The sequence below is a fragment of the Scyliorhinus torazame genome, chromosome 14 (genome assembly GCF_047496885.1).
Source record: "Scyliorhinus torazame isolate Kashiwa2021f chromosome 14, sScyTor2.1, whole genome shotgun sequence".
In the NCBI taxonomy this organism is placed as follows: Eukaryota; Metazoa; Chordata; class Chondrichthyes; order Carcharhiniformes; family Scyliorhinidae; genus Scyliorhinus; species Scyliorhinus torazame.
The window spans coordinates 60,262,999-60,287,892 of NC_092720.1; the positions used below are offsets into that span (position 1 = coordinate 60,262,999).

Genomic DNA, 24,894 nt, shown 5'->3' on the forward strand with positions numbered 1-24,894 from the left:
GGAACATGTGCGCAAGGAAAGCCCCAAAGGAGTAAAGCACCCCCACCCCCCACACAGCAGGTAGTACAGGCTCCCATGAACCCTGTAACAACCCACCGCACAGCCACAGCAGACGAGGGGGAAGTCCTCTGTTCCACCCCCCTCACAGTGACCCAATTACGGGACGCGTGTGCTAAAATCACACCGTTCCTCCCCGCTTCAGACCCCCACCATTTCTTTGCCACCGTCAAACACCAGGCGACCTTGTACGGCCTGGATGAGAAAGAGCAGGTAAAGTTCACGGTCCTCAGCTTAGACCCATCGGTCGCAGCAGCCCTTCCCGACCCACAGAATGTAGGAGGCACCCTTGCAGAAATGCATACCGCGATCCTGGATGCGATCGGGTATAACCGGGGCGACCCCATAGGTGGCCTAAATAAGTGCAGACAGAAAAAGTCTGAACACCCCACAGCGTTTGCAGGACGCTTGTGGATTCACTTTGAAGCCGTTTTCAGAAATGTAGACCGTGCCCATTTGTCCGCAGACAATATGGCCAAATGGCACCCTTATCTCCCATGCCACGGAAGCAGGACAGAATGCCTGTAGTAATTATGACCCCTCGGAGGAGGCTCATAATGAGAAGTGGGTGGTCAAAAGATTGTCCCGCATTTGGGAACAGTCGGCTCACAATAAACCCGCCGCTAGAACCCCCGAGGAAAAACAAGCCACCGCAGACGTGCAGGCAGTAAGAACCATTCTTCACAACCCCGCCTGGGTAAATGAGGGAAAGAGCAGCCCCCCAGCAAAACCGCAAGAGTGCTACAATTGCGGACAGTTGGGACATTTTGCCAAAGAATGCAATTGCCCTAAAAAGCCACAGAGAGCCCAACAGACAGGCACTCTCAGTAAGAAAAAAACAGAACCCATAGGGTTAGCGCCCAGTCGGATCAGACAGACTTGACCGGAACGGACTGACGGTGTACAGGCTCCCCCAGTTGGGTCTGCGATACCCTTTGGGATAGGTCAGGACGACCCGTAGTCGCTGCGAAAGTTAGGGGACAGCCGATCGAGCTTCTCTGGGACACAGGAGGGTCCCGCACCACCTTAAATTCCTCCACCCTTGGTAAGGACACGTGGCCCACCACAGCCACTATCACCCTCAGCGGCTTTACAGGCCACTCACAGCCCCTGTACCCATCCAACTCGGAACCATTAATACAAAACACCCCGTTGTTTTAGTCGACCTGCCCCCAACAGCAGAGCACATTTTAGGGATCGACTTCATGAATTCCCACCACCTATCTTTCGACCCAGTCAACCAGTGTGTCTGGAAGATGGCGAAGTCCGCTAGAGCCCCCGCAACGCTCACCATAGGGGACTATATGAACAAAATTAGCGCAGTGGGCGAGTTTTGGTTCAACCCCACCACACTCAGCACGGACCGACAGGTTAGGGCAGTCCTGCAAAAAAACACGGCAGCATTCACGACCCACAAACACGACTGTGGACGGATGACTAGCTCCGTACAAATAACAGGACCGGACCCTAGACCCCAAAAGCAGTACGGATTCCCCCTAGAAGCAGAGGGAGAAATCCTAAAGGTTATAGAAAGTTTATTAGAGCAGGGCGTCCTAAGATCGGTAGCCTCAACTAATAATGCCCCGATTTGGCCAGTAAGGAAGCCCGTCGGATCATGGCGCTTGACCATAGATTATCGGGAACTCAATAAAGTCACCCCCATAGCAGCCCCCACCGTTGCAACAAGTCCCGAGATCATGCTCAAACAGGGACTCCATGCCCAATATTTCAGGGTTTTGGACGTCAGTAATGTGTTCTGGTCCATTCCATTGGCAACGGCGTGCCAGTATGAATTTGCCTTCACTTTCCGAGCGCAGCAGTACACGTGGACATGCCTGCCACAAGGCTTCCACAACTCCCCCTCCATTTTCCACCGACAGCTGGCAAATGGTTTAGCAAAATTTTCTCGCCCCGAATGTCTGGTACAGTATGTAGACGATCTACTACTGCAGACAGACACAAAGGAAGAGCACATTGAGCTTCTGTCCGAACTCCTGGAATTACTACATTCCATTGGCTGTAAAGTAAACCCCAAAAAGGCCCAGATATTGGAAGAGAAAGTGGTATATTTGGGTACTATTATCACACACGGCAAACGCGAGATCGAGCACAAAAGAATTGCCTCGATCGCTAAATTGCCCCTTCCCCAACACGTTTCAGCCCTCCAGTCGTTTTTAGGACTGGTTGGCTACTGCCGAAACCACATTGACGGTTTCGCCAGCAAGGCAGCACCCCTCTCAGACCTCCTAAAGAAAGGAGCCCCCTGGGAGTGGCTTCCGCAGCATACGGATGCTGTGGAATCATTAAAACAGGCGCTCATAGCCGCCCCCACACTACAAGTTCCTGACCCGCTTTCCACTTACGCCATAGAGGTAGTGACCATAGACCGCACCCTTTCAGCCGTGCTCCTGCAGGAACGGCACGACCAGCTAAGACCCGTGGCTTATGCCTCCCGGATTTTAGATGCTGTGGAGCAGGGATTCTCAGCCTGTGAGAGGCACCTGCTCGCAGTTTTCTGGGCAGTCCAGTACTTCTCATACATTACCGGACTGATCCCCATCACCATTTTGACCGAGCACACCCCCACCCAACTTTTACTAGACGGACGACTTAAAGACGGTACCGTCAGCCAAATCCACGCTGCTAGGTGGACCCTTCTCTTACAAGGACGGGACATCACAGTCAAACGGACCAAGACACACACATACTTAGCGGACAATCTACAGTACCCCGGAACCCCCCATGAGTGTGAAATCATCTCGCCCCACCATAATACAGGCCCCTTTATCGCGAAAACACCCCCCAGGAAATTAGCCACTCCATCTCAAAGCCCCCCTCACCCGGACACGTGTGATCCCATTAGGATCTATGTGGATGGATCTTCCACAGTCCTGGATGGGCAACGCATAACAGGTTGTGGGATTTATGTGGAGGACGCGCAGGGACGCGCCCTCGAGGAAATTGCATTAAAATTACCCGGGCACTTAGGCGCGCAGGCAGCAGAGCTTGCGGCCATCGCTTACATTGTAGAGCACCCAGATTCCTTCCCCAGCCCAGCAGACAATATTCAGACAGTCTATACGTGTGCAACAGCCTCACTGAGTTTCTGCCCCTCGGGGAAACAAGAGGATTTGTTTCCGCGGATGGGAAACCCCTCCCCTCAGCCCCATTACTCCACCATATCTTGCAAAAAGCCAAGGACCGGACTTTTGGCATTATAAAGGTCCGCAGCCACCATCGCTCCTCCCCCCCTGGAAATGTGAAAGCCGACGCACTGGCTAAGGCAGGATCCAGGCATGGGTACTTTTGGAACCCCCCCGAAAGCGCGCCAGTGAGTGCGCCAGTGAGTGCAGTTCAGGTCACGCAGACTAGGATCGAAGATCTAGTAGAGGCCCAGAAGCAGGATAGCGCTCACACTGAGATCGTGAAAGGGAAATTTCCAGCCCCATACGAGAGGTACAGAAATGCAATAACCACACATGTCGGTGTGGTGCTAAAGGACACCCTTTAAGTAGTTCCTGAGCAGGATAGGAACCAAATAATCTGTTTATTCCATGATGGCCATGGACACCAGGGAATCGAACCCACCGCAGCCCACCTCAAACAGCTTTGTTGGTGGCCAAATCTCAAAGAGGATGTATCCCATTACATTGAGAATTGCCTCATCTGCGCTCAGAACAACCCAGATAGGTATGCCATAAAAGGCACATCTCAGCCACACCCGACCCGTTAACGGCCCCTGGACTAACCTCCAGATCGATTTTATAGGTCCATTGCTCCCTTGCAGGAATGGCTATCAATATGTTCTGGTGGTCATAGACACTTTTACAAAGTGGGTGGAAGCATTTCTAGCCCGCACCAACACCGCGAAAACCACAGCCAAAATCCTAACCCACCACATTTTTACACAATGGGGACTCCCCCGCAGTATTGAATCGGACCAAGGTTCTCACTTTACGGGACGTGTCATGCTGAACGTCCTCACAATATTTGGCATAACCCAAAAATGTCACATTGCGTACCACCCACAATCGAGTGGTATAATGGAGGGCATGAATTGGACCCTAAAAACCACCCTTAGAAAAATGGTCCAGCAGAACAACACCACTTGGGATTCTGTCCTCCCCTTCGCGCTGATGTTTTTTGCGTAACACTGTTTCCACCTCCACAGGTTACACCCCACACACCCTCATGACCGGACGCCCCATGAAAGGGACAGAATACTTGTTGGGTTTAGACCTGACCAGCCCTGAAGTTACGGCCCTCACCCATGAGAAAGCCGTCGAGCAATTACTTTTGAATGTAAAAACGGCTCGGTTAGCAGCCGCTGTTAAACTGGGCACTAAAAGAAAACAGAGCAAGGCCTGTTTTGATAAAGCAGTACATCCTACGGAGTATAATATAGGACAACAAGTGATGTTGGCTGTGTATAACCCCAGCACATTTCTGTCTCCGAAATACTCGGGTCCGTACTCCATTACGGATAAAGTAAGCCCATTGGTATATAAAATCAAATACCCAAATGGTAAGACTGCCTGGTTTCATATTAACCAGTTGAAGGTTTATGGAGCTCAGTCAAACCACGCCCACCACGTCATGCTTGACGCAGCAGACCACACCCCACCCACAGCCCACGTAGCCAGACCAACCCCCACCACGTCCTGCCCAGACACGGACTCGCCCTCGACTCCACCCCCAAATCCTACACTCCGCCCCGGAACGCCCACAGACTGCAGCAGCAGAGACAGCAACTGTGACTCCAACGATAGCCACAGCACGCCCCCCCTACTATCCCCATACAACCGGACCCACACCCAGCGACTCCGATTTCGACTCCAGTGATCCCTTCATGATCACCTTTCTAAATAAACCACACCACCGACCACCAAACCACATGGACGACCCCGAATTTGTCCCCACCCAACTCGACAATACGCATCGGTACCGCGACAACTCCTATAGACTCGTCCGCAACGACGAGAGCGACCCCAACTCACACCAAGCCGCCCTTTCCACTCTACTTCACTCCAGAGTCTGGCACCCGGGAGAAGGGGACGACCTCCAGTCAGACCCCCAATCCGCCAACCCCTTTGCGATCCTGTTCGCAACAGAGAACTGAGGTGTCCACATGATGATTTAAAGGTGACACTTGGGGAAAAGTGTTGTCCTTCCTGATGGAACCTGCAGAATGTTTTATGTTGTTAGTAAGTTTGTTTAATGTTGTTTGTCCGACAGGAGAATTTTTCTCACGCCCATTCTGCCGAAACCTCTGAGGTCTTGCCTCAGCGACCCACCGCTGCCACACGCTTGTTCAGCGGAACTAACTTATCTGCAGATACCTGGTCAGCAGACTGGACGCCCGTTCTGATTCGATGGTAGAAGCACAGCACTAGCTTCTCAGCTGGTACTGGTTCAAGTGCCAGACGCCCGTTCTGATTTGACGGGAGAATCACAGCAGCAACCCCACCATGATGACTACATTTTTGTCCGTTCTTGTCGGTTGCCCACGCAGTGGAGAAACAGCGTGAGACCCGCCCTGCCTGGGGACCCCCCCGTTGGTCAAAAATGCTCGGGTAGGGGAGATATGGTATTGGTAGCCGTCCTACCCGGGGACTCCATCCAAATCTTACCCGTCGCGGCCCATACGCACCTCATTCGACCTTTTCCTTTCAAAAACAGTTTATTTATTTAGGCAACCTTTGGGTTGCTGCCAAATGCTATTTACATCCTAGAACATTTGGATGATAAACTTAGCACTGGTCCACCATTGGGAAGTGTGCCGTGTCCTAACATTTGTTTCGAAAAAAAAAAGGAGGGAGTCACATAGAGTGACCAATTATAAGGGAATAATTGGCCCCGAAGGACAGACACACTAACATACCGGATATTGTACCAAGGTAGTTACAGATTCTATGCTTGTTTTACAGAACTCCAGAAGCTCCAGGACCAGAGGAAAACAGAACACAAAGAAAGAAAAAGGAGGACGACAGCCATGAGGACTTCCTTCATCGTGCTCAACATCTTTTATTTGGACATTTGGTTGCGCGGGAACGCGGACCCCATTACTCCAAACCCCCCTACCGTTAATGTTTCACTGCCCCACAGTACCGAGGGCCCAGTCACCAGCCACGCTGCATTATCCTGGTGTGCCAAGTTCATAACTTGGTACTCCCTGTCGTACGTTATTGAAGCACTATTAGCGTTGGCAATACTCTGCTGTGCAGTGCAGACTATGCGCCTCCGCAAATGGAGGAGAGCGTACCGCGCTCGAACCCCGGTATATCGGATCCAATCCCCTATGTTCGGGTATGACCAGACCACAGACCCCCGCGACCTATAATACAAAAATAAAGAACAAGCACTTGCGTTTTCCTGTAAATAAAAGATGTACAAAACTACCTGTAACAAGAAATAAAAAAAATGTATGATCCTGAGCTTGACTGCCAAGCCAGGAAAGACTATATGGAATGTTATGATTGTTGTTGTATGTTTTAGAGAGATAGGATGATGCAATGCTTGATGAGTGTATTTAGGTAAAATTAGAGGTTCCAAGTTTTTATTTTTTAGATACATGCCCCTGCCTGACATAGCACCCTCAAGAATTGTTTAGGTAAATTTTTGTGCATAGCTAAGGTCAGAATAGTGGCCATGTAGGAGGTGTCCCCCCCGGTCAGGAAACGGAAAGGACAAAATTTATGTGATCCTTCACGCTTCGCGTTAGGATCACAAGGAGGAACTGTAGCCACCTAAAATGGCTGATTCCCTATTAATTTGGCCAAAACCCGATTAAAAACGGCTAACCGAAAAGGCTGATGGGAAAAGCAGCCAACAGGACACAAACGGACAGCTGCAGACAGAATAGCGTATTCGGCTCTGGGGAAGTCGGCCCAGATCGATACTCAAGACTATTAGCAGAACATCAACCCAGACATCTGCAGTTTAATCGGCTATCCCCGGGAACAATTGCAACATATTAGCAATTGAATGCCGGGCCAGACCTGTCGGCGCCTGCAGTGGCCGAAACAAAGACAGGTGAACGACCACCCCCCCGATCGAGGAATCGCCCCATTATTGGAGCATATCGCTTAGACCCATCGGTCGCAGCAGCCCTCCCCGACCCACTGTCAGCGCCTGCAGTGGCCGAAACAAAGACAGGTGAACGACCACCCCCCCGATCGAGGAATCGCACCCCCCCCCCCCCCCCCCCCCCCGCGCCTCCCCCCTATCGAGGAATCGCCCCATTATTGCAGCATATCGAACCCAGTGATTGGGAACAAGTCCAATCACTTGGGACTCAGGGTCAAGGGCCGCCCCGAGAGGTGGGAAGCCCCTGGGCCCTATAAAGTGAGGGGCCAAGTTCAGATCTCTCTCTCTCTCCCTTCTTCACCTGCTCGTAACCTTCGCAAGAACATCGACCAGAAACAGTAAGTCTGACTCCAGCGATCGCTACCCGATAGAGATTCCTAGCCATCGACCTGTATCAGCCTTTTGAATCCCGCAGGCCAGATCCAATTCGATAAACCATTCGTTTCCCTGACCTGGTGGGCCATCTCCTAAAGTTAAGTATTGTCCAGTAGTGGTAGGTTTTGATATAGATAGTAGGATTATTGTGTAAGTATTGATTGCTGTACATAATAAATGACCGTTGATTTCAATCTTACTAAGCGGTGTGTTGACTTATTAATCATAACTCGAGCTTGAACCACGTGGCGGTATCAGAAAGATACCTGGCGACTCGTGAGCAAAGGTGACATAATCAGAGCTAATAAACTAAGGCTAAAAAGAGCAACAGTGGTCAGTGGGGCTCATTTCCTTAAAGGGGCCACACTACACCAACCCTCCTGACACCCCAACCCCTACACCAAACTACCTGACCAATCCAGATCACATCTCCAACCCCAGCTAACACCCCACCTCCCGACTATCCCAACCCACTAATCACCCAACCTCCAGCCGTGACTAACCCTGCCCATCTAACCAACCCCCCTTGACTAACACCCCATCCCCAACATCTTCCGACTAACCCCCATCCTCTGACTAACCCCCTCCCCGATACACCCTCTATCTGAACACCCGCCCCAGGATTTACAACAACCCTCGACCATCTGAGCCCCAGCAATCCCGTAGTCCCCACCCATGACTACCATCCACCCACCACCCATATAATCTGATCCTCCCTCCAACTAATTCCCACCTCCCAATTACATTGCCGACCACCCAAACTCCATTGATTAATCCCCAGTATCACATTGGGTAGCACTGTTGCTTCACAATGCCAGAGTCCCAGGTTCGATTCCCGGCTTGGGTCACCGTCTGTGCGGCGTCTGCATGTTCTCCCTTTGTCTGCGTGTGTTTCCTCTGGGTGCTCCGGTTTCCTCCCAAAAGTCCTGAAAGACGTGCTTGTTAGGTGAAATGGACATTCTGAATTCTTCCTCTGTGTACCCGAACAGGCGCCCCAGTGTGGCGACTAGGGGCTTTTTACAGTAACTTCATTGCAGTGTTAATGTAAGCCTACTTGTGACAATAAAGATTATTGTTATTATTAACCTCCAACGACCTGGACCCCCAGTCTATCTCTGACCAACTCTCCCCTCCCCTCGACTATTCCCTGAACCCACGATGCAGACACAATGGACCAAATGACTTTGTACTGTATTGTATACTAAATGGCACATATGCTATAGAGATTTAATAAGCTACTTTCATTTCTAAAACATTGCTTGCTACATTTTATTGATCAATAAATTTAAATAGTTGAAAAAAAATTCCACTGCATTAATAGCCTCTTTTAAAGTACAAGAACTGCAGCAGACCTGTTAAAATTGCTCAGACATGTTGGAATTATAATGCGAGACTTATACAATGAAATTGAAGCACAATTATCATACAAATGCAGTAAAAGCTCCTAACAGAATGGAGGCAAAGTGCAAACGGAGACAAAATTTCCAGAAATTGTGGCAAAGCAATGAAATGCAATTGGATTAGCTGGCCCATCTGTAAGATTAGTAAAAGGAATGCAATTTATTTGCCAGGTACAAGTTCCATGGAAATGTACTCGCGCCCTGTCAGTGAACAAATGAATATAAATCAATTAATATACACAATTATTTGGGGTTATCACAGGACATGCAGAGATGATAGTAAAAAAACATGCATTGAGTATAAGAATTGGCAAGTCATGTTGCAGCTGTATAGAACCTTAGTTAGGCTACACTTGGACTATAGTGTTCAATTCTGGTCACCACACTACCAGAAGGATGTGGAGGCTTTAGAGAGGGTGCAGAGGAGATTTACCAGAATGTTGCCTGGTATGGAGGGCATTAGCTATGAGGAGCGGTTGAATAAACTCGGTTTGTTCTCACTGGAACAACGGAGGTTGAGGGGCAACCTGATAGAGGTATACAAAATTATGAGGGGCATAGACAGAGTGGATAGTCAGAGGCTTTTCCCCAGGGTACAGGGGTCAATTACTAGGGGGCATAGGTTTAAGGTGAGAGGGGCAAGGTTTAGAGTAGATGTACGAGGTAAGTTTTTCACACAGAGGGTAGTGGGTGCCTGGAACTCGCTACCAGAGGAGGTGGTGGAAGCAGGGACGATAGTGACATTTAAGGGGCATCTTGACAAATACATGAATAGGATGGGAATAGAGGGATACGGACCCAGGAAGTGTAGAAGATTGTAGTTTAGTCGGGCAGCATGGTCGGCACGGGCTTGGAGGGCCGAAGTGCCTGTTCCTGTGCTGTACATTTCTTTGTTCTTTGTTTGTTCTAAATGGTCACTTATTTTTTAAAAATAAATTTAAAGGACCCAATCATTTTTTTTTCCAATTAAGGGGCAATTTAGCGTGACCAATCTACCTATCCTTGCACATCTTTGGGTTGCGGGGTGAGATCCACACACACGGGAACAATGTGCAAACTCCACACGGACAGTGACCCGAGATCGAACCTGGGTCCTCGGCGCTGGGAGACAGCAGTGCTAACCTCTGCGCCACCGTACCACCCCATAAATGATCACTTATGACAGCATCTATTATATTTAAAATTGAAAAGCACTCAGACAGCATAGATTTCAGAGGGTATATAAACTTTTGTAAGTTTATCAGTTTCACACAGATGTTAAGCTAGAGAATAATATTGCTTAAGTCACCAGTTGAAACTATTAAGCTTGTATATAAACACAAGATGTATGAGTAGAGTCAGCAATGTTTTATAGGTGTAGCTACTAAAAATCAATAGCCAAACATTAGACATGATCAGTAGTACAACTGGACAACTATGAAACAGGTCAGCAAGCATTCTGATGTTAAAAATCAGTTCTACCACTCGGAAAGCAGTATGCTAGTAGCTCTGCTCAGATACAGCTGCCGGATGGCTCTATCTTTCATTGCAAATGTCTTTGTCAGAATGGGTCATGTGCAAGTGGTTTCCTTTTATTGTCTCAGACTCATGCTGAGAAGAATTTGTTCTTAAAATTCAAAGGCTTTCCTCATGATTCATGGATAAGGAAAAGCAGTGGTGCTTGCAGGAAAAATAAACGTCTGCAAATTTAATTTGTGGACCATGTTGAGGAGGATGAAGGTTTATGTACTGAAAACACAAAACAAAATTAGCAGGACTTTTTCCGGAACAGGCGGAAACAGTACAATCCAAAGTGAATGTTGTTAGAGTTCACCTCATTGACACATCTGTGTAATTAATAAGGCTTGAATTATCAAATTGCAAGCTTAAATTATGAAAAATGTGTACGTATTATTGGAATGTTAAGAGGTTTTTCAGTTGGATTTCTTTAATGCCAAAATATTGTAGTGTAGCTTTAAGAAAGAACTTGTGGACTTACAGCTGGGACTCATTTTGGCTCCAGTGAGTCTCATATGAGCAGTAAATAGAAGCCAAAACTGCAACACTGATTGGCTAGAAGGATGGCCTCAGGGCTGGAATTGTAAGTAATGGGTACAAGTTAAGATTAGCTTATTGTTGGGAAGCCGGAAGCCCTAGTCCCATTGGTCAAGAATTACAAATACTGTATTTAGTTAGAAGTTATTAGTTTTATTAATACAGGTGCACAAACTGGGGCTGAATGCTGTAAAGACCAGCTGCAAAATGGATCTAAAAATAGGACACTTGCCCAGGGGTCTTTGCACTTGTCAGGGGTTGGCATTTGTCACAAGACAAATGGGACAGTAAGTTAGGAGTGGGCACTTGCTAGCAGGTTAGTATTTACTAGGGTGGCACAGTGGTTAGCACTGCTGCCTCACGGCACCAAGGACCTGGGTTCAACACCGGCGCCGGGTCACTGTCCAAATGGAGTTTGCACATTCTCCCCGTGTCTGTGTGGGTCTCAATCCAAAGATGTACAGGGTCGGTGGATTGGCCACGCTAAATTGCCCCTTAATTAGAAAAAAAAGAATTGGGTACTCTAAATATATATTTTTAAAGAATTTGCATACGACATTGATAGTCAATGGATAATTGCCATGGTGCTGTGTGAAGCCATAAGAATCCAGCATTATGTTTCGTTAGTGATGAAAGTAATTGCCATGTGCGTAGTCATAAGAACAGAGCAAATAATTGTGATAGGGCTTAGGTAAAACCCATACATTCAGCTGGTTAAAGTCTAGCTTGGGGTAGTTGGAGTACACTCTTAGAGAGGCGGCGGTAGGAGAAAGAGAGAGCAAGAGAAAGGTGGGTGGAAGAGAGAAAGAGAGAGGAAGACAGAGTGGGGCTGGAGATAGATGGGAGAAAGTTGAGGGAGGGGAGAGTCATAGAATCCCTAGAGTGCAGAAGGCCATACGGCCCATCGAGTCTGCACAACCCTCTGAAAGAGCGCCACTCCCCCCCGCCTATAACCCCATCTAACCTTTGGGCACTAAGGGAAAAATTTGTAAGGCCAATCCACCTAACCTGCACATGTTTTGGACTGTGGGAGGAAACCGAAGCACCTGGAGGAAACCCACGCAAATACGGGGAGAATGTGCAAACTCCACAGTGTGGACAAGGGCGGAATTGAATCTTGGTCCCCGGCACTATGGGGCATCAGTGCTAACCACTGAGCCATCATGAGGGGGGAGAGGAGAAAGATAGGGGAGAGGGGAGTAAGCAGAGGGGGGAAAGAAAAAGAGAGCGCAGCAAGCAATTCTGAATAATAATATCAAAATACTGCAGATGCTGGAAATTTGAAATATAAACAGAAAATACTGGATAAACTCAGCAGGTCTGGCAGCACCTGTGGAGAGAGAAGCAAGGGTGAGGTCTACTGGCCACGCTACGCGGGAAAGGCAGTGCGGCGCAGTGCAACACGGCCGGTAGATGCCAGGTGATTCTCCCCTCTAACTCGATCTCGTGAGATGTCGCAATGTGATTCCCACCCATTGTGGGCGGGATCACATTTTGGCAAATCTGCATATTATAGAGTGAGAAGCTACGGTTGGATTCTCCGTCCTGGGACACCTGGAATGCGCTCCCCAATGGGACGGGGGATCATACATTGGGGCAAATTCGGGATTGGCAGCGGTGCCGATCTCCAAAGCCATGCTCCGAACCCCCACTGGCAGCATCAATGCGTTCCGCACCGCACACCAGCAGAAGCATATAAATAAATGCAAATGAGTCATAATGACCTATTTGCATCTATTTAGCGAACCTAGCGCCCTATGCTCTGCCTTCCCGTGATTTCTACTCCCTGCGGCCGGGAATCATGTAAGTGCAGTCACTTGTGGTCATTACCATCATGACTCTGCGTTGTTACCATGCCAGGGCCACGAATGGTAGAGACCATCAAAGCCCCCCCCCCCCCCCCCCCCCGTACTACAAATCGGCCCCGAAGCCTCCCTCCTCGTTAGGCACAGGGAACCTCCCACAGGGTCCCTGGTGATAGGGAGACCCCACAGTGACACTGTGATATGGAGACCCCCAAACCCACAAGGACTCCCTGCCTAAAGGAACCCCCTCCACAACTCTGCCCCCACACAGACCACCCCCCAGCCCAGAAAAGGGACCCCTGTCTGGAGGTTAGAGAGCAGCCCAGACAGGGGAATGGGAAGGTTTATTACCTTGCAGCTCCACGTGTCCATTCCTTAAAGGAGAGCAGCTGTGCCTGCGCCTGGTTTCCACAGATCCACTATCAGCAGGCAATTCATAGCTTTCCAGTAGTGCTCCATAATTGACTGCTCATAAAATCATCTGCAACTTTCATCCATTCATATCCTTTCACACTTCAGTAGCTTAAATGATGAAACCCCAATGCTTGTAAACATTGATGTCGAGATGCTGGCATTGGACTGGGGTGAGCACAGTAAGAAGTCTTACAACACCAGGTTAAAGTCCAACAGGTTTGTTTCAGACACTAGCTTTCGGAGCGCTGCTCCTTCCTCAGGTGAATGAAGAGGTAGGTTCCTATATATATGTTTCTGGGACCTACCTCTTCATTCACCTGAGGAAGGAGCAGTGCTCTGAAAGCTAGTGACTTGAAACAAACCTGTTGGACTTTAACCTGGTGTTGTAAGATTTCTTACTTTGTAAACATTGACCAGATCAAAGAAATGCAAGTTGCACTGAGTGCATTCAATCACTCAAGCATGTGATTTCATTGCACTTGCCTCTCTGATGTGGTCAATGTTTACAAACATTGGGGTTTCACTGAATTGAACATTGAATTTCATCCCGCTTTACGACTGCAAGCGGATCTTCAACTGGTGCAAGAGAACATAGTCTCCCAAGTGGAGAATCTAGACCCTAAGTCTCACTCTAATATGCCTTTCCACGATCTACCCAAAGAGTGGGATCTAACTCCCTCGCCTTGGAATTCTTGGATGAGTGCCAATCAGTGCTGGTCCCCACAAATGGAGAGCAGATGGAACGACACTGCACTGTGGGGGTCTCCGAGGGGATCGGTGTATTTGCCCTCTGGGCAGGGTGGCACACTGGCACTGGACATGGTTGAGTGCCCTGTCAACCACAGGGGGGAGGGGAAGGACCTTGTTTAAGGAAAAAGGCAGATGTGTCAGAAACTGTTTTTGAAGGTGGCATCATCGGAACAGATGCAGCGGAGGTGAAGAAACTGGGGGGGGGGGGGGGGGGGGGGGGGGGGGGATGGGATCGAGACCTTACAGGGAGCAAGGTGTTAGGCGCTGTCGTCGAGGTAGCTGTGGGAGTCATGAATTTGTAATGAATACTGGTGGTCAGTCTGCTGTCAGAAATGGAGACAGAGACGTGAAGGAAGGGAAGTGTTGGAGATAGACCATGTGAAGGTGAGAGAGGGGTGAAGATTGGAAGCAAAATGAATACATTTTCCCAGGTTCAGACATCGATGTAACGGAGAATGTTGCGGCAGTTGTGTATCATGCCATGTTCTGACTAGTGGAATGTGAAGTAACAATCTTTATTGTCTAAATGTTGTTAGTTTGTATTCTAAAATAGCGACTATTCTTTTTACCTATTGGATTCTTTCTCAACAAGAATTCGCTTACCCTGGGTTTACCCTGGAAGTCCAAATCCCTATAAAATGGCATTTATCGTTATTTTTTAAATGAACATCATATCAAGGTCAGTGCCTTAATATGGATGCTATTGACAAGCTTTAGTAGAGTAATTTCAACTGAAATAATATTGGGCTGGATTTTGTGGGCAGCAACAAAGGAACTTGTCACTGACCTTGAAAGTTTACCACAAAGGACTAGTGATCCCCCTTTTCCCAATTCCAGTTTGAAAGTAGAAAGTCAAGTAGATCTCCAAGTGTCCAGCAGCAATTATGTCATTAGGCAAGGGAAGCAGTGCATCACATTAAAGTGTTCTCAAAGGCAGCAACCCAGAAAGTTAGAACCACTGAATCCTTTCACTTTTAATATTAAATTTTACAGTTAGAGAAATAAATGATTGGGACATATGCATGGGGTTAAAATATTATTAACAAACTTAAACAAATGTGGAGTTTCTTGATATAGAAACATTGGACATTCAACAAATAGAAAATTACTCTTTGAGGACCAATGAGGCTGATTAGCAGCGATTATGGACTTAGTCCATTGTTAAAAAACCCAGTTACGCCTCTTTCAACAAAACGTTATACCGTATTTACACAGACGACTAACAGCAAAAAAGTGCAAGTTCTCATCAGTTCAATTATTTCTTATTGATTGCATTCTGAGGGAGACCTCATCAGCTCACCCTTTGGAGGGCCATAAAGTCATGACAACAATGACTGGATTTCAGTGCACGTGAAGACTCCAGAAGTTGCAGTCATTTTCAGAGAAGTAAGGATGGTTTATGCTGAAAGTTATGTCGTCATTACCATTGCAAAATCTGTCTGCTGAGCATCGGGGCAGCATGGTAGCACAATGGTTAGCACAGTTGCTTCACAGATCCAGGGTCCCAGCTTGATTCCCGGCTTGGGTCACTGTCTGTGTGGAGTCTGCACGTTCTCCCTGCCTGCGTGGGTTTCCTCCAGGTGCTCCGGTTTCCTCCCACAGTCCAAAGATGTGCAGGTTAGGTGGATTGGCCATGCTAAATTGCCCTTAATGTCCAAAAAGGTGAGGTGGAGTTCCTGGGTTACGGGGATAGGGTGGAGGTGTGGGTTTGGGTAGGGTGCTCTTTCCAAGGGCTGGTGCAGACTAGATGGGCCGAATGGCCTCCTTCTAAACTGTAAATTCTATGATACAGGCTACACCCAATTTCCACCTCAAGTAATGTCCATATTTTCTCACTTTTCAGCAAAGAGTGGGGAAATCTAGAAGTAGCTGTTGGTGATTCTTGCACCATTGAAGTCCCCCATAGTGCAATCCCTAAACAATCAGTGAATTGAAGAAAACACCTTTTTTGACATTATCTTCACTGTAAAAATCCTTGAAAAGTTACAACTTGTTGAATGAGGTGTAACTGGGTTTCAATTGTTTACTAAGTTCATAATTACTGCAAAACACCCTCACTCATCCTGAAAAGGCAATTTGATGCTTTTGGAAAACAAATGTTTCCATTATAATATAAAATTCCACATTTTAAAATTACATTTTAAAAGTCTGTTTATGATACCTTCATTTTCATTACAATCAAATCTTAACCATTTATGTCACTCTCTAACGTAAAAAAAATGATGATAATCAGTGCATTTAATTTCATGGTTTGCTGTCTGTGAGAATATTTTAATATTATTGGCTGCTTACCTTGTTGCTGACATTTTTGCTGCTGGTTGCCTGGACATCCCTTATTGCCAGGTGTAAAATGGCAATGGGAAGAGGGACACCTGTGCCACTGACATTGCTAGATTTTCTGTGGCAGCTTTCTTCAAGGTCAGTAGCAAAATACTTGTTGTTTTTCCACTAACTGCAAGATCCAACTCAGTTTCTTCAGGAGAGTGGGGATGCAGGAGGATTAAAACAAAATCTGCATTCAATCATTGTTGAAGGCTGTCCACATAATTTGAAGCAGAATGATTATTTTGGAGTTCACCTTGAGAAAAATATCGAAACATCTAAAGTGGAGGGCTAAAAATGATTACTTTCTATAAAAAACACCCTGCTTCAGAGCAAAGCTAGGTGATGTTCACCTTGGTGAAGGTCACACTGATCAAAGCAAATTCACTTCTCTAATAGGTGTCAGGGTACTAAGTAAAATTAGTTTTGGTAATCTCAGTCAAATTATCATTGAGTAACAATACTCCATTATTTGTTGTATTTTAAGATAAAGCACAAGGATGGCTGGTGCAACTATTCTAGGGCTTTCATACTGATGCAATTAAGAAATACTACATGAGTATATGTAGGAGCTGCAATAAATGGAAAGTGTTCCATTGATATCGTCAATAAACTAAGTGAATGCCTCTGCTAAAATAGCGGCAATTTCAGACAAATACATCACAATATTTTATTATGCTGCATTTTCAGAGCAATGATCATTTATTAATTTCATTACCACAGCAATATGATGAAAATTAAAACAATTCCTCACAAAAGCATTATAAAACAAATAAACTAAACTCAAAAACAGAATTTAAGATCTTCCCAAAATAAAAATACCACGTACCAAAGCGTAATAAAGAATAAAAAGATAAATTATTCTACATTATTTACATTTCTGAACTTATTGAACTAATTGAAATTAGTTGTGTAATCCAAAAAGTGCATGCTGTGTATGGACAACATAATCCCTCTTTCATGCACTATTATTCCACTAGGTTTTGTAACTCCAGTTCTGTAGATAGTATGTAATGAGGAGGATCATTTCAGGAAGTTGGCCGCAGATTGAAGAATTCAGCAGGTGATTCCTGAGGAAAGATCTATTGTCATTTCCTGTATGACTGGCTGCCTACAAAAGGAACAAACAAGTTGAATTTAGAGGCAAACAGTTAAACCCCGTTGTCCAAAAATCTGGCTTTTCTCAATATACTAAATGCATTAATTGTGAGAACAAGTATGTGAATCTTTCAAACTGACAGAGCGAGAAATGCACTTTTGAAGGATTGAGAAATGTGAGGGAGAAACAGTGAAAAATGTGCAGAGTTAAAAGCCAAGCAATTCGTCCACACAACAGCCATTGTTTGGGTGTTAAAGTCTCCTGCACCTCCAATAGAGTGGGTTAGAAATGCATGCTTCTTACCCACCGTAACAGAAAAGGCCCCCAAAAAGTGTGCAGTAGCCATAGACATTAGGTATGATTTTTCAGGTTCGTTCACCTCGAGTGCAAATCCCGTTATGGCCGCAAAATCTCATGAGAGGGCCACAACGAGATTTGCAATGGGGAGATCACGGTTTGAGATCTTCCTCGCCCCCCTCAGAACACTCTGGCACCACCAGCACCATCGCTTCATGTTCCGGTGCTGTGCCCACACATGCCACCTGCCATGACCCCCCCCCCCGTGTGCCCATCAAGCGTGCAGCTCACAAGGCCCTCTCTTTGTCCCCGCAGGAGAAGATAGCACATAATAAGTGGGAAAGGGTGAAGATAGGTGCTGGGATGCCTGAGATCTGAGTCCACACCCCCTAAGAGGAATGGGTCCTGGAGATTGCGGGGTTGTCCGAAGAGACAGCAGTCACCAACAGTGAGGTTGACCTGCACCAGCGAGGTGAGAATCCACTGCCCAATCATCCAGACGAGCTGTCTCAAGTGAGTAGTTCATGTCAGACAAAATGATCCTTCCATTTCACTGACCACGTAATTGTCTCGCAGGATCTCCATCTGATGAGGCCAGGTCATCGCGAGCCCCCCGCCACCCAAGAGAACATCTCAGAGCTCTGAGGAGACCTCCATCACAACAGTCACCCCCAGCTTCCACCAGCGCAAACACACACCTTGGTGGGCGACAACAGTGGACAGGCATCTGGGGCATAATCTGGTGAGCACCACACAGTTGCTGATGCACATCAATTGGACGCAGGAACATCCAAGGGAGACAGGAGTCGGAGGTGTGCCCAGGGCATAGTTGGGTCCCAGCCAAATGCTAAACCTCTAGACAATTTCTCCCAGAGATGATAAGACATAACCGTGAGATTCAAGAGGGGGTGTCAGCGACTGCAAGGCCGATTGGAGGAGGCCCAAAAGCTGCAGCGCAGGAGATGGGGTCGACAATGTTTGGCACCGAGGTCAACCCTGCTAAGTTGAAAACCTGGAGTACGGCATCCATGTCTTGAGTGATGGTGTCCAAACACAACTCAGTCTGAGACGACCATGGCTCAAGGTCTCCACATCATGTCCCCGCCGCTGAGAGACCTGTCCCAGATGCAGGTGGACATTGCTGACACACTCCAGAGCATGGCCCAGTCACTGAGGACCATCACTGAGGGCGTCAACAGCATGGTGCAGACAATGGGGAGCATCCAGGTCCAGATGAGAGCATGCATGAAGTGGTACCAATATAGTCATCAATGTCATCTGTCCAAACCTCTCATGATTTTGATCTTGACACTTTGTCCCAAAGTTTATAGTTGCTTCAATAGAAGTGTTGCTGGAGCCATATTTGATACTCTTAAGAAAATTCTGGGGGAAAAAAATTAGAACCTCATCTAGATGGCCAAGGTACCATAGGTTTACTGAGTCCAGGAAATTCAGAAAACTAGATATGCAGACAATGCATGGTACATTATAGGCTTTACACACCATACATGCATCTGGTCAAGTGGATGGGATTATGAACTAACATTTCATCTGCAAGTTGACACATTGAACAAGATAGCATTCCTTCAGTACTGCACTGAAATCCCAGCCTAGAATATATGCTATTTTTTTTAGAATGCTGCTAGAAGGTTCTAGAGTGTACTATAGACCTCCCAACAGCCCGCAGGATAGTCAGATACTGACTTCCAGTTGCGGCGATGCGGAGCTAAGCCGCTCGATTCGGCAGCTCCCGCGATCACGGACTTTCGGGCTCGCTAGAGGAGACCCAACGGAATTTTTTACACAGACAACCCGTGGGGAAGAGAAGAGAGAGGTCCCCTACCAACTTTTATGGACCGGACCCGAAGTGAAACGGCCAAAAAAGCGGCATTGGAGCAGCGGGGAAAACGAGGGGAAAAAAGCAAAATGGCGGCGGCCGGGGACAAAGAGGAGATGCAGGAATTCACCAAGCGCTGCTTCGAGGAGCTGCGTAAGGAGATGCTGGCGCCTATGTTGGCGGTAATTGAAGGACTAGGGATAACCCAGAAGGCCCACGAGGTGAAGATCCAGGAGATCCAGAAAAAAGTGAGTGAGAATGAGGACGAGCTCTTGGGCCTGGCGGTGAGAGTGGAGCGGCACGAGGCGCTGCACAAGAAGAGGGCAGGAAGGCTCGAAGACCTGGAGAACAGGTCGAGGAGAAATAATCTGAGGATCCTGGGTCTCCCAGAAGGAGTCGAGGGGGCCGATGCCGCGGCATACGCAGGCACGATGATCGGGGCGCTGATGGGCGCAGAGGCCCCTTCGAGGTTGCTGGAGCTGGACGGGGCGCACCGGGTGCTGGCGAGGAAGCCCAAGGCAAACGAGCCGCCAAGGGCGATGGTGGTGAGATTTCACCGGTTTACGGACAGAGGGTCCTGAAATGGGGCAAGAAGGAGCGGAGCAGCAAGTGGGACAATGCAGAGATCAGAATATACCCGGACTGGAGCACGGAGGTCGCTAAGCGGAGAGCGGGTTTCAACCGGGCCAAAGCGGTGCTGCATCGGAAAGGAGTGAAATTTGGAATGCTGCAGCCAGCGCGACTGTGGGTTACATATAAGAAAAAGGGATGCTGCTGCACTGGCCAAAAGGGAATGGGACACAGAAGAGGTGGTTGCGACGGAGGTCCCCCGGCTGGGGGACTGGAGGGCGAGGGAGACGCGGACACGGGACTGGCCCAGAAAAGGAGATGGCTAGTCGGCGGGGTGAGAGCCCCTCCAATCCGGCTGATAACGTGGAACGTGAGGGGCCTGAATGGGCCGGTGAAGAGGGCTCGAGTGTTCGCGCACTTGAAGGGACTGAAGGCAGACATGGCTATGCTCCAAGAGACACACCTGAAGGTGGCGGACCAGGTCAGGTTAAGAAGGGGATGGGTAGGACAGGTATTTCATTCGGGACTGGACGCGAAAAATAGAGGGGTGGCAATTTTGGTGGGAAGGCATGTGTCATTTGAGGCCAAGACTATCGTAGTGGATAATGGAGGGAGATATGTGATGGTGAGTGGTAGGTTGCAAGGGACGTGTGTGGTGTTGGTAAATGTATACGTCCCGAACTGGGATGATGCTGGATTCATGAAGCGCATGTTGGGGCGCATCCCGGACCTGGAGGTAGGAGGACTGATAATGGGAGGGGACTTCAATACAGTGCTGGACCCAGCACTGGACCGCTCCAGATCAAGGACGGGAAAGAGGCTGGTGGCGGCCAAGGTGCTCAGGGGGTTTATGGATCAGACGGGGGGGGGGGGGGGGGGGGAATAAAAATGTTTTAAAAAAAAAAAGGATAGTCAGATACTGAAAAGGTGTGAAAAAAGCAGGGTAGTTGTGATGGGCGATTTCAACTTCCCCCATATTGACTGGGAATCCCTTACAGCCAGGGGCTGGGATGGAGAGCAATTTGTTAGATGAGTCCAGGAGGGCTTTTTGACACAGTATGTTGACAATCCAACCAGGGAGGGGGCCATACTAGACTTGATATTGGGGAATGAGCCAGGCCAGGTTATTGATGTTTCAGTGGGGGAACATTTTGGGCTTAGAGACCATAATTCCATAAGATTTTGAGTAGTCATGGATATGGACAAGAGTGGCTCGTGGGTGAGGGTGCTTAATTGGGCGAGCGCAAATTACATCCAAATTAGACAGGAACTGGGGAATGTGGATTGGGAGCGGCTATTTGAAGGCAAAACCACATCTGACATGTGGGGGGCTGGAAAGGACAGATGATTGAAGTGCAGGACAGGCATGTCTCCGCAAAAATGAAGGATAGAAATGGCAGGATTCGGGAACCATGGATGACAAGGGAAATTATAAGCTTAGTCAAAAGGAAAAAGGAAGCATAAGATAGGGCTAGGCATCTAAAAACTGACAAAGTCCTTAAGGATTACAGTGAAAGTAGGAAGGAACTTAACCATGGAAATAGGAGTTCGAAAAGGGGCCAAGAAATGTCTTTAGCAAACATGGTCAAGGAAAATCCCAAGGCTTTTTATGCATATATTAGGAGCAAGAGGGTAGCAAGAGAAAGAATAGGTCCACTGAAGGACAATGGAGGGAAGTTATGCCTGGAACCACAGGAAGTGGATGAAATCCTTAATGAATATTTTGTATCGGTATTCACCAGGGAGAAGGACCTGATCGATGTTGAGGTCAGGGATAGGTGTGGAACTCTCTTGAGTACGTCAATATATCAATGGAGGAAGTGTTGAGTATCCTAAATTGCATTGGGGTAGACAAGTCCCGGGGCCGGATGCAATCTATTCCAGGTTACTGCGGGAGGCAAGGGGAGAAATAGCTGGGGCCTTAACAGATATCTTCACATCCTCTTTGACCACAGGCGAGGCTCCAGAGAACTGGAGAATAGCCAATGTTATTCCCTTGCTTAAGAAAGGAAGCAGGGACAATCCAGCAAATTATAGACTGGTGAGCCTGATATCAGTGGTGGGAAGCTTTTGGAAAAGATACTGAGGGACAGGATATATGCACATTTGGAGGAAAGTGGACTAGTTAGTGACAGGCAGCCTGGTTTTGTACGGGGAAGGTCATGTCTCACCAACTTGATTTCGTTTTTTGAAGATGTGACAAAGAAAATTGATGAGGGAGGGGCTGTGGATGTAGTTTATATGGACTTTAGCAAGGCGTTTGACAAGGTCCCACATGGCAGACTGGTACAAAAACTAAAATCACATGGGATTCGTAATGGGCCGGCTGGATGGATACAGAACTGGCCTGGTCATAGAAGACAGAGAGAGAGGTGGAATGGTATTTTTCTGAATGGAGATTTGTAGCTTGTGGTGTTCTGCAGGGATCAGTGCTGGGACCTCTGTTGTTTGTAGTATATATAAATGATCTGGAGGAAAATGTTGATGGTCTGATTAGTAAGTTTGCGGATGTCACAAAGATTGGTGGAGCTGCTGATAGTGCCGAGGATACAACAGGCTATAGATAGACTTGGGCATAGAACTAGCAGATGGAGCTTAATCCAGTGAGATGATGCATTTTGGAGGATCAAATATAGGTATGAATTATACAGTAACTGGCAGAACCCTTAGGAACATTAACATACAGAGGGATCTGGTAGTGCAGGTCCACAGTTCCATAAAAGTGGCAACACAGGTGGTCAAGGTGATTAAGAAGGCATTTGGCATGCTTGCCTTCATCTGCTGTGGTATTGAGTACAAGAGTTGGGAAATCATGTTGCAGCTACATAAAAACTTGGTTAGGCTGCATTTGGAGTATTGCGTGCAGTTCTGGTCGCCACATTATCAGAAGGACGTGGAACCTTTTGAGTGCAAAGAAGGTTCACCAGGATGTTGCCTGGTCTCGAGGGTGTTGGCTATGAGGAGAGGTTGAATAAACTAGGATCGTTTTCATTGGAAAGACGGAAGCTGAGGGGGACCTGATAGAGGTCTAAAAAATTATGAGAGGCATGGACAAGGTGGATAGACAGAGGCTTTTTCGAAGGGTGGAAGTGTCAATTACAAGGGGGCACAAGCTCAAGGTGAGAGGGGCAAAGTTTAAGGGAGATGTGAAGGGCAATGTGTTTCACGCAGAGTGGTGGGTGCCTGGTATGTGCTGCCAGAGGATATGGTGCAAGCAAGCACATTAGCAACAAGGCTGTTTAGCACAGGGCTAAATTGCTGGCTTTGAAAGCAGACCAAGGCAGGCCAGCAGCACGGTTCAATTCCCGTAACAGCCTTCCCGAACAGGCGCCGGAATGTGGCGACTAGGGGCTTTTCACAGTAACTTCATTTGAAGTCTACTTGTGACAATAAGTGATTTTCAGTTCATTTAGGAGGCATCTGGATAGATTGATGAATAGGGAGGAAATAGAGGGATATGGACCGAGTAAGGGCAGAAGTTTTTTTTAAACTTAGGGCATCATGATCTGCACAGACTTGGAGGGCCGAAGGGCCTGTTCCTGTGCTTACTTTTCTTTGTTCTGATCTGCTTACGATCTATATTAATGACTTGGGTGAAGGGATCATGTGTATTCAAGGATGCTACCAAAAGACGAGACAAAGAAAGGAGGGACATTAAAGATTTGATTGGCTGCGTGTTGAAAAACTGTCTCCACTTATAGTAGCAGGGTCAGAAGAGGAAATCTGAGAGGAAGTGCCTGACAGGCGCTGGTGTGTGGCGACTAGGGGATTTTCACAGTCACCTTCTTTGCAGTGTTAATGTAAGCCTATTGTGACAATAATAAAGATTATGATTATGACTACTTGGGTCTAACTGCCTTCTTTCATTGAATGTAATGCAAACAATGAAGGGATATGACAAAGGAACAAGCTGCACTATTGTAATCTTTTATTCTTTCTTCCTACAGCTCCACACTAAGCAGAGGAAACAAGGTCTGTATTGGGTACTGAGACAGAGATGGAGTGGGAGGAAGAGGTATGAGGTGACCACTAAGTAGGTGGGGGTGAAGGAAATAAATGGCAAGGGCACATCCATCATCCCAATGCACTTTGAAGGTGATGTGGAGACGATGCTGACTATGGCCATAATCTCCACACTCTCCTCGAGACCCTAAGGGCAGCATGGTAGCACAGTAGGTAGCACTGTTGCTTCACAGCTCCAGGGTCCTACGTTTGATTCCTGCTTGGGTCACTGTCTGTGCGGAATCTGCACGTTCTCCTTGTGTCTGCATAGATTTCCTCCGGGTGCTCTGGTTTCCTCCAACAAGTCCCGAAAGACGTGCTTGTTAGGTGAATTGGACATTCTGAATCCTCCCTCTGTGTACCCGAACAGGCATCGGAGTGTGGCGACTGGAGGATTTTCACAGTAACTTCATTGCAGTGTTAATGTAAGCCTACTTGTGAGACTGATAAAAAATTATGAGAGATTATTAACCCTGGAGAGAGTGAGAATTAGAATCAGTCGTGCCGAATGGGAAGAAACACTTCGAGCTACCTGAACAAAAAATGGCCCAAATAGGTATAATTTGCAAAATTGTTGGGTCCACGTCCATATAGTTAGGCAGATGAACTTCTAAGTTAAGTAAAGTGATTGCGATTATTAGTTGTATGGAGCAGCACCTCAGAAAAGAGCTGGAGAGTTTAAAATTTAAAAGAGAATTAGGTGGCACTAGGGAACAAATAGAGAAGCCGAAGAGCGAGTTAGAGGTACGAGAGCGATGGAACCAAGTCAGCCTTCTACATATGAGCCAGTTTCAGGCTCAATGCAAGAAGCCGTATCAGAAAGAACAGTGCGCGATCCGGGATCAC

The 24,894-nt window shown here is 47.5% G+C and overlaps 1 protein-coding gene across 2 annotated transcripts in view; it reads right to left on the minus strand.

Moving 5' to 3' along the window:
• Nucleotides 1–16,911: 16,911 nt before the first annotated feature.
• The window catches only part of armc9 (armadillo repeat containing 9), a 211,316-nt gene continuing 203,333 nt past the window's right edge, over nucleotides 16,912–24,894 (minus strand). For both annotated transcript variants that reach the window (XM_072474273.1, XM_072474271.1), the window contains one exon: nucleotides 16,912–17,354. In XM_072474273.1, the coding sequence (XP_072330374.1) occupies nucleotides 17,300–17,354 (55 nt within the window). In that variant the 3' untranslated portion in view covers nucleotides 16,912–17,299. The remainder of the gene's footprint in view (nucleotides 17,355–24,894) is intronic.